Below are 15,278 nucleotides of genomic sequence, written 5' to 3'. Positions count from 1 at the left end.
AGAAAATAAGAAAACAATTTTGTAACCACTCTCAAAATGCAGCATTTTGCAATTAATTATATTGAGCAAAGCAACGAAGATTTACAAGATTTTGTGGCCATATTTTGCATTTACCCACGCGGTGGCACAATCTATGAACCACATTCACCTGGACCTGAAGTTTTTGAACAAGAGAGAGAGAGATAAAGAGGCTACTACTATACATGTTACTCTCACTGCTATTCAAGTAAGAAAGACCTAATGAAGATGATGAAGTAGATCCAGAGAGTTCTCTTTGTGAACTATGAACTAGAGAGTGCAGTACACTTGCTATATAACCACATCAACCGCTTGTCGAGTTTGAGAGATAAGAAAGTCTCCCTTGCATGAGGATTGTTGAACAGCTCTAGAGCAGCGTGATAAACTTGCTCATCTACGCCTTGCAGTTCGTCCAGCGCTCTAACACAATCAGTTATAGAGAATCTGTTGTTACATTGCTCTATGGCATCTGCCCTCAGCTTTGAAGCGGCCGCCATCTCCAATATAGCGTTTGCGATAGCATTATCAATCCCCTTGCGCCCTCTCTTGCGACCACCTGTGCTAGGAGGGATGGTCAATTGAAGTTTGTCTTGCTCACCTGCCACGTCGGCTTCCTCCTCTGATTCTGATGAGGATTCCTCCCGGAATGTGCTTAAAGGTTCTGCGCAAAGAATTGCTTCTTGAATTATTTCCTTGCATTCATTAGATCGGTTATGATCCCCGTTCATAACCGGTTCTGAGAATATTGCGCACAGCTGCTTGTAAATTGGGCAGCCACTGCTTTTTACGGTCTCCACATCGGGATGTTCCTGATTAGTACACAAATCCATGGACATTCAGTATAAAACATAAATTGCTCCTGCATAAGCCATTAACAAGCAAAAATATTTAATGTAATAGAAATTGAATTGGTTAATTGTCCTCTGACATTTGAAGGATATATATATAGATATATATCAACAAAAATGATATCCTGATGGCAGTGACGAGGTTTCCCTAACTCGGGGCAATAGAAATTTTTTTTGTTCATAAAGAATGAGATGCAGAAATGACAGTATCTACCATAATATATCTGTTCCACACTTCATCCTTTGCGATGATGGCACCAGTGGCTTCATCCCATTTGAAATCACTTTGATCAAGAAGTGACTTCATAATACCATACTGCTTCCTTAAGACGGAAAATCGATTCTTCAGTTGATCCTTATCCCATTTTAAACCTGTTTTCTTATAGAACTCATCACACATAAACTTCCATGCCTTCTTGCCAAAAGAGTTTCTTTGCCTATTCCCCTTTTGAACCTGGTCAACCATCAAGTCCGCAAGTATCTTTGTGAGGGGTGCTGTCCACTTAGCCCTAGACGATTGTTCTGGATGCAGTGTGGGAGGTGCTCTCCTAGACCGGATAGACCTGCTAGCCATCTACAAGTTCATAAAAATTGGTAAGAAGAAAATTTCAAAACACTGTGATCTTTGGTAGCAAGATTGGGAAATGGTGTCAATAAAAGAAATGTAAAATCATCAAAAACGGGCACTGACAATCTAGAATAGTATAATGGTCTTTGACCCAAAAAGGTAAATGGTGAATATACTGCTTAGGCATGTGAATATTACAAAATATCCAATTCAACCTCTTACACAGACAAATTTAACTTCTCTGAAGAAATAATTTTTCATTATATGAAATACTTCAATAGTGCAAGACTTGAAAGGACAGAATTAGAAATGATCACATTCAGGAGTTGGAGGTAAAATGAGAGAAAATTGGTTTAAGATGGTTTGGACATATGCAAAAAAGACAAAGGGCGCCGGTTAGGAAAAGTGACATAGTTCACACTGAGGGTAACACTAGAAGAAGAGGAAGACCAAAGTTAACGTGGACCGACTAAGACTATGCCCTTAAATAGAGCAAAATGAAAACATGGGATTCATGTAGCCGACCCCAAGTAATTGGGGAAAGGTTTTGTTGTTTTTGTTGTTGTTGTTATATGAATTACATCACTAGTAACCACCACCCAGAAGGAAAGTGTTTCACACACGAAAGAGGATAGCAAAAACCATGTGAATATCAGCTTAATTTTACAGCTGCAGGCTCAAAGAAAATAAACTAATTATTAGTTCGTTACCTAGCAATAAAAAAAGAAGGGCCAAGTTACAGATACCAGGTTAACTTGCAAAACCCACACCACATGACCAATCATATCTAGCTTTTATATGATTGAACAATCATAGAAGTCTTCCATCAGATCCAAATGCAGCTTTAAAGAACTTTTGCAAAATCATAACAAGTGCCTCACATGCTTGAAGCCCTCAATCTATCTTTTCTTTTTCTTTTTATATTTTTCTTTTTCTTTCTCCTTTTTACTTCTTAACTTAAATACCAAATTAAATATTATTATGTGTTCATATACCCATTCAGTGCAATGATTCACCCTAGTATAACAAAATGTATCCTCCATGTTAGGCATTTTTTTTAATTAAACTACAAATTAAGTACCGAAACTTTTGCTATGACATTAGCATTTCTAAACACTTTAAGAACTGAACTCTAAAATCAAAAATTTGAGATTCGGCATTTAGATTAAATTTTAAAATCACCTTTCACTAGACACATTCAGCATTCAGTTTTGAAGTCCGGTTATGACTACTAAAATTCAAATTCCTTTTTAAGTGAATTTCTTTTAAAATGATAATTTAAGTTACATTAGCAAAGGGTCGTTGTCTGGCTTGACAGTAAGACACTTGAACGTCAGTCCCACTGATGACTTCAAGTTCAGAGCAGCCCCTTTGTTAAATACCAAAAATTGTATTTGTCATCCTCCCTAAGGACCAACCATCACAGTACCCAATCTAGGTAATGCTTAGTAAAACACTTAATGGTTACAATCTAACCTTATAAAATAGAAACGTAGCACCAAAGGCCCCTAATGTCACCTGCGTAACATTCACAAAACCCCCCAAGGTGCTTAACATCCAAAGTTCCTATAACAAAACTCTGAACCGCTTCTATAAAAGGGTAATTCCACGAATGACCTTGTCGCGACCCGCCCGCCCGTAGATATTGTCCATGTTTACGGTATTCAAAATGCGTCTACACATATAAGTGCCAACAACCAGAGATGTACACACGTATAAGTGCCAACAACCTGTCTGCCAAGCGGAGAAGTTATTACATTAAAGAGATGTACATACATTGAGTGCCAAACAACCTGTCCCCCAGGCGGAGAAGTTATTACATTGTCCTGGGACCATTGGACCCGAGCCAATCACCATTGGACACATAAGCAATTGTGTCGGAAATGTGTAAGCTTTATTTAGCTTTTTGCTTGCGTGTTCAATAGTGATTGACCAGGTCCAATGGTCACGGGACCATCTAAAAATTTCTTCCCCCATCGCCTGGGACATCACAGATTTATTCATATACTGTATATCCATAAAGAATCAGTAATTAACCCAAGATTGATCATTGTTACTTAAAAAAAGATAGCTCTAGAGTTCAGTTTCAAAAACACAAAAAAACAAACAAATGGGTTGGGGGAAATGGAAGACATGACGGAACCTAATACAATATTCACATTTAAAGGGACAAAATCCCCAAGTTCATGCAAAGTTGACGCCATGGTGATTAAATCAACTGAAATGTCATTTGAGGAGTTAATTATGAATTTAAAACCCTAAAATTGCAAATGCCAAACATACACTACAAGATTAAGATTAAACTGACCCAATTCAAAACCCGAAGCTTGTGTTGATCATATTTAATTTAACAATTCAAGAAAACTAAATAATTATTTCGATAAATAGAGAATACAGTCACCGACAGAATCAATTTACCTCCAAGAAGAGAATGGCCTCAACTCTCCCTGTAGCGGAGTGTTTGGACTGCACGAGAGTCGACCTCTGTGTTTCGTTAACCCATTGACGAGATACAGAAGAAAACCTAGTTTTCGAAATTGGCAAACCAAACAGGGCTTAATCGTTTCGTGTTTGTTGATTTTTAGGAGAAGGAGAATATACTTTTTTGCCCCCAAGGACTCCTAATTTTATAGTATTTACATTTTACAGTGTAATTAATCATACTTTACTTTTTCTACCCCTAACAAGTAAGAAAGTTTATTAATCGCCAAGTTCGAACCAATTTATTGATACGAAACAGACCCTACCCATGATAGTCATCTATGGGATGTGCGTGAGTATTTACTTAATTAAATAAAAATAAAAATAAAAAACATTATGGATAGTATTTTATAGTGGTTTGAAAATTTAAATCCGGTTAGAGGCAAAAATGAAGTCATGTGAAAAAATATATAAATAAATAAATAAAATAAGTTTATTAACTAGTAATAGAATGATTAATCATTAACTTTTTAATAATAATAATACAAGTAATTGGTTGAAAATTCCAATAGCAAAGAGAAGTATATGTTATAATACCATTTACTTTGGTCTTTTTAGTACTAATACTATATATTTCTTCATTGTTTTTTTTCTTTTCTTTTTTTTTTTGCCACTATATATTTCTTCATTCAAATTACTCTCAAATTAAAGAGTGAAGCTAACCCACTTGCACTGAAAATATTTTTTCCATTTTCATCATAATAAAAATTGCTGAATTATTTTTGCATTTAAAATTCTACTTATTTATGAACCAAACAAAACTTGAAACAAATCCTCGAGCCTTTACAATTTCCCCCACAAAATTGAGAAACATATATTAATACTCTGATAATATAAGAGTAGCGGTTGCTCTGTCTCTTTCCCTCTTCAAACATATATTTGTATTATAACTTGTTATTTTCTCTTATTTGTTTGTGCTATATTTTTCAGTAAGCATGCTGACAGTGCAGATTTATGTGGGATAATGTAGATTTATGTGGGATAATTTGGAGAAGATAAGACCCTCCATCATGGATGGCAAGAAATCAATATACAACTTGAAACCCTAGCATGCCCTAAAAACCCTAGGTCGAGACCACGTATGCCATTTATTTTTTTGTTTCCCCTCGAAAAAGAGTCGTGTTGAGGGAGCATTAGTTTTAGTAAGAATGACCACTAAGAACCCTTTCTTCAATTCAGATGAACATAAACAAATACTAAATTTTTTCTGAGTAAATGCCAAGATGTCATCTTTTTTAAGAGAGAATTTCATCAAACTTGCCAATTTTCCTAAAATCATGGTAAAATTATAATCTCACAAAAAGTCTAATGATTATAACCTCAGTTAAAGCAAAATGATGAAACAAAAAACAGTAAATAGGTAGAGAAAAGCTTTGCTAAGATGATTATCGAATGTGCAGCTGGTAAATTATGCATGCCAATGCTCCAGCACAACAAACATGGCAACCTTAAACTATGATCGCCACAACGTAAGAGATTGCGAACCCAATCTCGCCCTTGCTGTCACAATTTGCTACGGAAAAAAGTTTCAAAACGAAAACTAAACCGATCCAAGATTAGCCTTATGGCTGCCACTGCCAGTATCAGGCACCGGTTAGCTTTTGCTACACGAAGCAACAAAGAAAACAGGTAACTGCAGTAGAAGAACAATACATAATACATATACAGCACACATGCATTTTCAGAATCCAGGCTTTGTGAGAGAATTTTAGTAATTCCTCGTCTTTAAATTTTATCTCCTGCAAGAATGAAGACGATGCATTGTGTTTGAATTGCAAAACAGGTATTCACAGACAATGGGAGCACGTTGAAACAGATCAGATTCTACTGTGATTATGCTTCTGTAAGAGCAAGACCGAACAGAGCAACTAAACATTTGAAATATTAGATATGCATTGAAAAAAGACGTTGCCAAAAAAATATTAACAAGAGAAAAGTGGGGTGAAACACAAAATTGGCAATTCTAACCCCAATTTACAAAATTTACAGACGAGAGAGTTATATCCGGGCCTAATATGCTTTCCAGATCATTTGTCATAGCTTACCAATCTTCTATTTCGTCATCAGAAGTCTCGTTATCACCCAAACTCATGCTATCCAAGTTGTCATCTTCTAGCATGTTGGATGGCTGACAAGGTTTAAGACCATCAGATGCTCGGAACCCTAGCCATTTAAGGACGGGTTTGCACTCAGTTGCAACAACTGACATATCAGCTAGGCTCAGGCCATTATAAGCAACACATCTCTGGCTTACCATCTCAAGCTGCAATCACATCAGAAGGTAAAACCACATGTAAGGAGAGAGAACAATATAGTAAAGAACATTATCGCCAATGGCCACTCATATTCAATTTGCATCCTGCTATGTGACCATAAAAGCAAGAGCATAATCTGCTTAAAATCACGCTAAAGGGATTTAGAAGTTAATGTCCACTGACCAAGGACTATGTCATTCAAAATAGAACACTGCATTTTGGACAAAATAACCTATGCATTTGATGGGAAGACATCATACCTAAAATCAGGAAAGTTTGCTTCATTAGTTATTGTAAGTAGGGAAAATAAGTGACTCCAAAGAAGATAGGTCCACATAGGCAAAAGCATTCTAGTAAACCCTTCAAAGTCACCATTCCTTGAAGTTGCATCAAAATCACTATTCTAGTCTGCAGTGCTTGAAATGATTTTTAGAGGTGCGCTCTAGGAATTTTCAGTTTTACATTCAACTTTGACTATAAATTTTGCAGGGCCATAATCAGCAGTTTCAAAGTTTTAGAGGTGCGCTCTAGGAAATTTCAGTTTTACATTCAACTTTGACTATAAATTTTGCAGGGCCATAATCAGCAGTTTCAAAGACCCCACGAACAGAGATGATGGGAAATGTACACACATTAAACTGACCTTATTGTTCCATAATGATTGCTCAACCTGCCAGAGCCCTGGACGGCGAATTGAATGCCACCTGCATACTCACAAGAGTTGGTAATGACTCCCTACTTGAAGAAGTCCTGTTTGGAACTTGGAATAAATAATAAAAACAAACCAAAAATACTGAGTTATACCTGGAAGGTGAGGGATGAAATTTCCCAAATAGCACCCCACGAACAGCGACTGAAGCAGCAGCAGATTGTACAACATTTTGTGCCTCATAATTTCTAGTTAGCATTCCACTAAGAGAAGAAAGAAGGAAATCAGCATCACTCAAGTATGAAGCCACAACCCATGCGTCATCTATTGCTTCCTCATTCAGAAAATCTAGAACTGCAAGAAAGTTGTATATGACAGCCATGAAACTGCAGGCAGTATAACATATTTTAACCATAAAAGTTGCAAGCTTCTTCTATTACGTAAACCCTATGGCCAATTTTACTAAAAATTTCTTAACTTTGTATTTTATTTCACTTCTCCTTCCTATTTAGACCTAGTTTTCGCATTTAGAAAGGTGCTTTTGATTTAGTGGTAGTAAGGGAGGTCAGCATCTGAAAATAAATGCGAACATCCTCGGACATTTTCATCCCTTTTCTTTTACTGCAAGGTCCGGAGAAATGAAGGAAATACAAAGAAAACCACAAAAACATCATAATAAAAAACTTTTTCACTTTATAAATTTCAAATTTTAAATAAACTCACACCCTTGAGTACATATGCTACAAATAAGAGCAGAAACACATTGATTATAGATTTCTAGTGTAAATCACATTGTTTATCGACCTATGCAGAGTGTCGATGGTACAGCATATTACCAGGCTTGAAAGGTATGTGCCCCACCTCAACAACAGCCAATGGGAAGGTTGAGGATTCAAGCCAGGATGGGGGGATGTGTGTGTGTGTGAATATAATAAATAAATAAAGGAGCAGCATACTCAAAAATTTTACTTGACGTGTTCTCAAATTGTGATTTCGTCTCATGAGTGTGCCAAGTTTGCTAGCTAGCCAATGCATAATCAACTCATCTTAGGCTAAAAAATTATGGGAATTTATTAGTCAAGTTCATGTCAAATCTCAAAAAGAGAAATCATTATCAAGTATCATCATTACCAGAATTCCACAAGTCAAAAGTGACGAATATGACAAGAGCTTGTCCATATGCAGTTTTCATGAACTGGGAAACATACAGTTGAGCTCAAGGCCAAATTGAATCTTTTGCACCCAAGTTCCTAGTCCATGTTAGTTCTTGAAGATCTAAAGATTTCTACATCTTAATTCTATTGTATTCTCTACAATATTTTGATGTACAGCTCTAAAACATCTCCAGGAGTAACATTGTAGTGCTGAGGATTGTTATCATTTTTTACATAAAATCTTAAAGTCGAAATATTTAAACCCAAATCTATCAGCCTGCAGTTTGGAGCTTTTGATTATTTTACAATTGGAACCCGCATATAGCTTAGCTGTAAATTACACTGCCAAGGCAGATAACCTAAAAACCAACGCAATTATTATGTTTAAATTATTTTAAAATTTATTTTCATCATTTCAACAATCTTGGGCTTGTAACCATATCAAGTTGAGGGGTACCAAACTGAGCAATGACTGTTTAATCATATCAAATTGACACTTTAACAAATAGGTGAAACCCATCCACTAATTAGAACTTAGAAGGCATACTAACCAGAATTTCAGAAACTCATGCGACAGAGCATACATATGGAAGGCTCGATGTGACAGAAACATAACACCCACCAGCAATGATAACAAGAGTCACAGGGAAGAGAACTAGCAGATAAAAGTCTTACCATTTTCATGTAGAAAATCAGCAATAGGCCTTGCTTGCCCATGTGCTTGACAAAGAATCTTTTCTGGAGCATCCATTTTCAATGGTAGTCTAGTGAATTTCTCCTTTATACCAAATGAATTTTTGCCTACAACAAAATAACATCAGCTCAGGGAAGAGAATAAGGCAGGGATACAATCTGAAATCAGATGACTATAAAATTTACAATTTAATACCGCTGTCTTAGGCACTAGAAGATGGTCATTCTCTCTCTTTTATCAACAGAGTGGTGCCTCAACTACATTTTAAAAGGGTTCTTCAAAGAGAATACTAGCTTTATCACGTATTAAAACGGTAGTCGGTTAACATTGAGTTAAATAATTGGAAAAATCACTCAAATTTACTTTTCTTTCTTTATTAAATTATTATGATTCATTACAATTCGGCCTCTAAGGTTGGAACTAGATTTCATTATTGCATTAATAATCAAAAGAGAATTCGGTAAGCACAAATTATTACTGCATGGTAAAACTTTGAAATTTGAAAGTAATGTTATAAAATCCTGGGAATATTATCAATCTAATTTATTTAGATAGAATAGTGAAAGCACCAGAGATATAGCAGAAAATTAAGCCCCATCACAAATGGAAGAACATATGCCCTCTACTTCGTCTTTTTTACGACTAAAATATCAAATTATGAGTTCCCCTAGTACATACCCAATTCAGTAGAATTTTCAGTCTCTCTTTTGTTGTGCAGAAATTTCCCCAGGGCATGGAATAGAGATAGAGTTTCATCTCTGCCAAATGGCAAAGAAAATCCATCATCCGAACGATTAATCTCATCTGATCTATCTTTTGAATAAGTGGGAGTACAATTGGAAATAGATAAAGTGGACATTGATTCAGGTTTCAGACAGAAGTACTGTAAGGATGTAATCGCATGTCTGATATCACCTCCACTGGCTTTTGCTATTAGATCAATCTGTTCAGCAGTCACTTTACACTGCTCTTCTCTGCATATTTTAGAAAGTGTCTTTTTAATGGAATTTACTGTAATAGGATTGAAAGCCACCTGAAATATCTCAAGAAAGAGTTTAATATAAGCATTCAGCAAATTTATATATATATATATATATTAAGTAAAAATCAAGATCGTTAAAAAATGCAACCTTACAAGCGCCAGCTCTCTGAAGAGACAGCTGAAGCTCTTCCGAGCTACGTGTGCTATTGTCTGCGGAGTCAGCTGTAGCATAGTCGGTGATCAATATAGCTGTTGGAACACGAGCTGATTGCACAAGAAGATGCAAGCAGCTGTTAAGCCTCCTATAAGCAACTTTTCCGTTTGCCACAGGTAGATCGTCAATTAGAAGTACAATTGATGTTTGTGACCCTCCATTAAACGATGAAGGAATCATTCCATACTTCCTTATCCTCTCAACAAAATTTTCAAACTCATCCAACTTCGATGTGTATCGTAGCCCTGTTAGTTAATTAGTGAATGTCAAACAAGAACATTTACAAGAGAGTAAAAGACAGATAGTCATCCAACTGTTTAGTAAGTGAGGTGTGATTCATGTCTGATCCCAGGTTAAAGATTTCCTTAAAAACCCTTACATCGTCAACAAAAGTCAATTATCAAGGGTCATGATAGATCATAATTTAGTCCCCTAACTCCCAACAAGATTAGTATTTATACAACCTCACTTATTTGAGTATCTTGAGCTATGCAAATATACAACTAAAAGCATGCCAGCCCATTTGTTTTTTAGAGTAAAATAACTCATGTAATCATAGTGCAAGTTCAAGCATGTATCCACTAATGACTGCTTCACACATCATATATTCATATGTGAAAACTCAAATTGAAATGCAAGCATTCCCTCCCATAATATGGAACAAATTCATAGTTTAATAAATGGCAATATTGCACATGTAGCAGATTAAAATCCATATCTCAACAGAAGACAAGGTTCAAATATTTAAATCAATTGAACCAACTCATCGTCCAAAAGAAAAATACCAGGAATAAACCATCAAATTAAATTTCCTCCAATTAGTGAGAGACCCGATACCTAAAATTCAGTGATTCAACCAAGAATAATCAACATATTCAAATCAGTCCAACTTAACCCTCTTCCTCCCCATTCTCACTTCCAACCTACCAGAGAGAGAGAGACAGGGAAACTGATATTTCCACCCACGGTACCCACACTAGCCTACATATTTATTATTATAAATTTCATGTGGGACCCATCAGGTGTTTGCTTGCTTGGGGTATTACACTATTACACAAGTGGGTAAGGAACATCTATTGTTGTCACCAAGCTGATGCAAGTATCTAAATGCTTATGTGCAACAAATATACACACATACACTTCAAACACCTGAATTGGAGTTATGCAAATGCTCTTGCCAAATTGTTGGGGTGGGCGTGTTCCATTCACATACTTTGGCTCCAAGATGAGATGCAACCACATGGACAGTTGCCTACAAGAATATAAAGCACCCAATAAATAATTGTTTCAAGTACACAAATGCATGAATGATATCACAACACAATAAAAAGGCGGAAACTATAAATACATGGAAGAAAACAGTGAAAACATACAGATTTTCCAACTCCAGTTTGTCCAGAGATGAGGAGGACGTGATTAAATGATTCTTTCTGCAATTAAGAAAGAAACAGTCTTGAGTTTTCATAAAGCAAATAAAACAGAATATAGTACAGATACACACACAAAGAGGTAAGAACTTATGTACACTTATATAATACTTTAGCAACCAACTGCTCAAACAGATACAACAGTTAGAGAGGGTGTAAACTTTTTTTTCTAAATCCTTTAGCATGCGCTCTCACGTGTGGCCAAACTCTTCATTATGATTGAGCAAACACGTGCATCAATAATCATCAGGGTGATATTACGATTCAAACTCAATGACATTGCCTACTCTACTACCTACACGTCTCCCCCAGAGCCTTGAAAACCTCCTCTTCCTCAAAAGCCTTTCCAAACAATCACACATCTCCGTAATGATGCTTTCAAATGAATTCTGTCTAGCGCCGGTTGAAATGAACCAAGTTCCATGCAAAGATTTTTGTAAAAAAATTTAACCGCTAATAGAATCGCTTCCTCCTCTGTTAACAACCAACTGGTCCAAAATGACATGGGACCAGGACCAACAAGCAAAACCTCTATACTAGCAGAATTCTATGATCACTTCTATCGTGAATTCATGATTAAGAAAAAGAATCTGTGAAAGCCTCTGGAAGAAAAAGATCAAACAAAGGCACAAAAACCAAACAGCCATTTTCAATACATGTGAATTGCACATTCCGAATACAGTAACTGGTATAAAATTACATAAACTAATACTTCAAGGTTATCGGATTCAAGAAAAAATGTAGAATCGCAAATCTTTAGATATTTGAGAAGAATTACATATACTAATACTCAAGTTTATTGGATTCAAGAAAAAATGTAGAATCACAAATCTTTTGAATATTTGAGCAGTAATGAATGGCCAAGAAAACTTTAATGTCAGTCATAATAGCTTCCATGTGTCAAACTAGTACCTTTGCAGTTCTCAATCTTTCCTCAAACCACAATTTAACCTCTTCAACCTGCAAATACAAGAAAAGGGAAATATCACTGAACTACTGAAGTGTTGGTAATTGTTAATTTAAGCAAACAAACTGTACTTTACCTTCTTTTTGTGAACAGCAAGCTCTTCCAAGGAACGAGGCTTATATTTATCAACCCATATATCCTTGTTGTTCCTTCTATCACCTAATTTGTATTTGCAAATCATCTCAGGCCTCTTTTCTTTTTCTTTTTCTTTTTTTTTCTTTTTTTTTTTTTTTTGTTGGTGGGGGGGGTGTTTGAAAATTACACGAGAACAAAAAACAGGGAAGATTTTGACAAAAATAATCATAACAAAGAAGTGAAAAAAAACAAGCAATACCTGTACTTTGTAGATAAAAGACATAGTAAGGTTATATTGCTATCAAACTAAGTAGGTCGATACAACAAATATGGAAATAGAACATCAGGTACCAATAGATAGAATTTATTATTCACTTCAAAACTAGTAAATGTAGAATCTAAGTCAGGCACTACATATATTCTTTTTTCAAATAATATTGCACACTTCTGGCCCTACTTCAACATCCAGCTGGCCAATCATTAATGGCAAGTACAAATGGTAATAATGAAATAAAGTATACAATGGGCTGTTATATCACGGGCAAAAGCCACAACAAATGAATAGATCCGGTAAGGTATAGAGGCACGCTCCAGCTTTTCTAGGTTCTTTTGGAGCTTATAGCTAAATGATGATCTTTTCCAGTTTCCTTGTATACTTTAGAGACCAAGATGTAAATCAAGCTGTCCACTGTTCACAGTCTAACATTTTGTTGCATTAGATTGGGCTCAAGGGAGAAACCTCATAGAACTTATCTCATTCAACTACATAAAAAGGCAATTAAAATAACAGAAGATAGATAGACTTATATATAGAGAGACAGACGCAGAAAGACAGAGAGAGAGGGATGGAGGAAAAAATAACTTGTAACCCAATAAAGCATTATAACCACTCAAAAGGGATAACTTTTTTCCTTCAGGTAACAGACCCAGCACTACCAAGTATTAAGGCAGTTAAAATGGGCGTTAGAATATATATAAAAGGAAACAAATGTTCATGCATATATGCATGTTATGCCAAAAATAATAATAATAATAATAATAATAAATAATAAATAAAAATCTGACTTTAATGTTTGACTCCAACGTAATAAAAAATATCAAACATGTAAGGTACTGGAAGTGGTAAAGCTATGTTTTGGTATCAAGAAAAGTTGTTTTAAGAAATGAAATTTAATAACTAAAAAGGAGTTGTAATAGTAACAACTAATAGAGAAGAAACAAAGTTATTAAAAACAAGCCTCCATGAACAGAGAAGCAAGAAAAAAAATCTCCAGAAAGCGAAGAAGAATAAAGAGTACTCTCAAAAAGAATTCAAGATATTTCGAAAGTAAAAAATATAAGACTAGCATACCAGCAGGTACCTTGAACCCAGTAAACCCATCGTCAAAATCCTCACAGAACCGTTTGATCTGCATCAAGAAACATCAAAATTCAGGTTCTCTGTACTCAAGCAAGAACATCAATATAACCTCAATTTTTTAATGGGTATAGTAAAAAAAATTTTAAAAAGGCATACCCAATAATGCCCCCGTTAATCGAGTTAGGCAAGAGTAGCATTATTAACAGAAGCGGATGCCTCATACTCGAACTTGTATTCTCAAGTTTGGCAGCCCAAGCTTTTCCCACTACACCAGTCAATGGCCCCTATCATAAGCTCATTGCAGGACAATTTTAATTGAGAGCTTGAACCCCTAACTTTGTCTCTCCCTTCTCCCCCCACTTTTCATCTCTCCCTTTTAAATGTCATACCAGCACTTCATCAGTGCCCTATAATGGCTTTGATTCCACCGACACATTTTTGAGTATCCAGAATCTATTTTAATAACTCAAGCTTACAGATCAAAGTTACTCAAAAATGGGAGCTTAACATACCAGCCAGAGAAGTCAATAGTGCTTTATTGGATTGCATAAAGTATCATGTCACTAAATTGAGCTTAATTTCCCACATTAAAAATAAATAAATAAATAAATAAAAACAAAAAACAAAAACAAAAAGCATGAGATTGAACATATTCCTCTTTTCTTTTGCCCAACTTTTTCCAGCACCCAGAGGGGCAAGTTTTAGATGTAATTCATAATCCATTATTCTATCATCACTTGTGGTGGTGTTTGCACACATTTTGATCAAGTTTTAGACTGCTATGCCAAGTTTTTCTTTGCAAATAAGTAAAATAAAAAAGGAAAACTAACTAATTGGAGAAAAATAGATGAAATAATATGATGCATATTTAAGTATACCTCGTCAAACCCATTGGAGTCTTTACTAGCTCGAGAACAAGAACTGGTGAGTCGGGCTCTCTTTGCCCTTTGAGTGTTCGTTCGAGGAATCGAAGATGGTCTCGTTTTTGGCTTGGAATAGCTGAAATTCGAACTCAATGAAAAACCTTTATCTTCTTCGTCTGATGAAGAAACCACAATGGTGTTCCTCTTCCCCATCACTTCTCACAGATTCACAATCTGTGTGTGTGTGAATGGAAAAATAATTATTTTTAGGGCTTTGCACTGACAAGTGAGAAGATTTACAAATCAACAAAACCCTGTAAATGTATTGAACTCATCAAACCCTAGATGCGCCGATTTTGCAGTATAAAAGGTACTGTACTGATGATACTACTCCTATACAACAGAAAATGCGAAGATTGAATGAACTGGAATTGGAACCCGAAGGGAAATGTTTCTGATCGCAATGAATGTGTGTGCATATATACAGACAAATGTGTGTGTATCTATATATAATGGCTATGAAGTAGGTTTGAAAAAACGCGGGTGTTCTTAGGGCGTTTTGTGCCCTCTCGGCGCTCTTCCCCGATAGAGTGCGATGTACTCTTCTCATTACGTTTTTCTTTTTCTTTATCTTTTTCTCTCGTTTACTTTTCTTTTTTTTTTTTTTAAATACGACAATTTTTAAAAAATAAATATATAATAACAATAAAATTTAGTAGTTAC

General features: G+C 35.5%; 2 protein-coding genes across 4 annotated transcripts; both read right to left on the bottom strand.

Annotated features, from left to right (window-relative positions):
• Nucleotides 1-17: 17 nt before the first annotated feature.
• LOC132266567 (L10-interacting MYB domain-containing protein-like) lies at nucleotides 18-4,007 on the bottom strand. The gene is made up of 3 exons (XM_059767474.1): nucleotides 3,853-4,007; nucleotides 1,081-1,440; nucleotides 18-827 (listed from the first exon to the last, which is right to left on the bottom strand). Exons 2-3 carry the CDS (start codon nucleotides 1,438-1,440, stop codon nucleotides 282-284), a joined length of 906 nt encoding a protein of 301 aa, XP_059623457.1. The 5' UTR covers nucleotides 3,853-4,007; the 3' UTR covers nucleotides 18-281.
• A 1,777-nt stretch (nucleotides 4,008-5,784) lies between these two features.
• On the bottom strand, nucleotides 5,785-15,278 carry LOC132266566 (cell cycle checkpoint protein RAD17). 3 transcript variants are annotated; one of them, XM_059767471.1, is made up of 12 exons: nucleotides 14,571-15,278; nucleotides 13,684-13,741; nucleotides 12,334-12,416; nucleotides 12,203-12,250; nucleotides 11,237-11,293; nucleotides 11,013-11,115; nucleotides 9,798-10,108; nucleotides 9,346-9,700; nucleotides 8,649-8,774; nucleotides 6,975-7,173; nucleotides 6,814-6,874; nucleotides 5,785-6,178 (listed from the first exon to the last, which is right to left on the bottom strand). In XM_059767471.1, exons 1-12 carry the CDS (start codon nucleotides 14,766-14,768, stop codon nucleotides 5,957-5,959), a joined length of 1,821 nt encoding a protein of 606 aa, XP_059623454.1. In that variant the 5' UTR covers nucleotides 14,769-15,278; the 3' UTR covers nucleotides 5,785-5,956. The 3 variants fall into 3 exon arrangements, with proteins under 3 accessions (XP_059623454.1, XP_059623455.1, XP_059623456.1); XM_059767472.1 differs by lacking the exon at nucleotides 14,571-15,278 and having other exon boundaries at nucleotides 12,334-13,031; XM_059767473.1 differs by lacking the exon at nucleotides 14,571-15,278 and having other exon boundaries at nucleotides 12,334-13,031; nucleotides 13,694-13,741.

Source organism: Cornus florida, unplaced genomic scaffold, assembly GCF_030987335.1.
Source record: "Cornus florida cultivar Cherokee Brave unplaced genomic scaffold, ASM3098733v1 CherokeeBrave_3.0.0_Hap2_Chr07, whole genome shotgun sequence".
NCBI classification, from domain to species: Eukaryota; Viridiplantae; Streptophyta; class Magnoliopsida; order Cornales; family Cornaceae; genus Cornus; species Cornus florida.
Note: the sequence above shows the minus strand (reverse complement) of the source record. Positions and strands in the feature narration are given on the sequence as shown.

What these genes read in the sequence shown, in the direction of transcription:
- LOC132266566 (XM_059767471.1), bottom strand. Translation starts at nt 14,768, where the DNA reads ATGGGGAAGAGGAACACCATTGTGGTTTCTTCATCAGACGAAGAAGAT. An exon ending in TGGGTTCAAGGTACCTGCTG is followed by an intron (nt 12,417 to 13,683) that starts GTATGCTAGTCT and finishes AATACAAATTAG; the next exon opens with GTGATAGAAGGAACAACAAG. An exon ending in TGATTTTCTACATGAAAATG is followed by an intron (nt 7,174 to 8,648) that starts GTAAGACTTTTA and finishes ACTTTCTTGCAG; the next exon opens with TTCTAGATTTTCTGAATGAG.
- LOC132266567 (XM_059767474.1), bottom strand. Translation starts at nt 1,440, where the DNA reads ATGGCTAGCAGGTCTATCCGGTCTAGGAGAGCACCTCCCACACTGCAT. An exon ending in TGTGGAACAGATATATTATG is followed by an intron (nt 828 to 1,080) that starts GTAGATACTGTC and finishes TGTACTAATCAG; the next exon opens with GAACATCCCGATGTGGAGAC.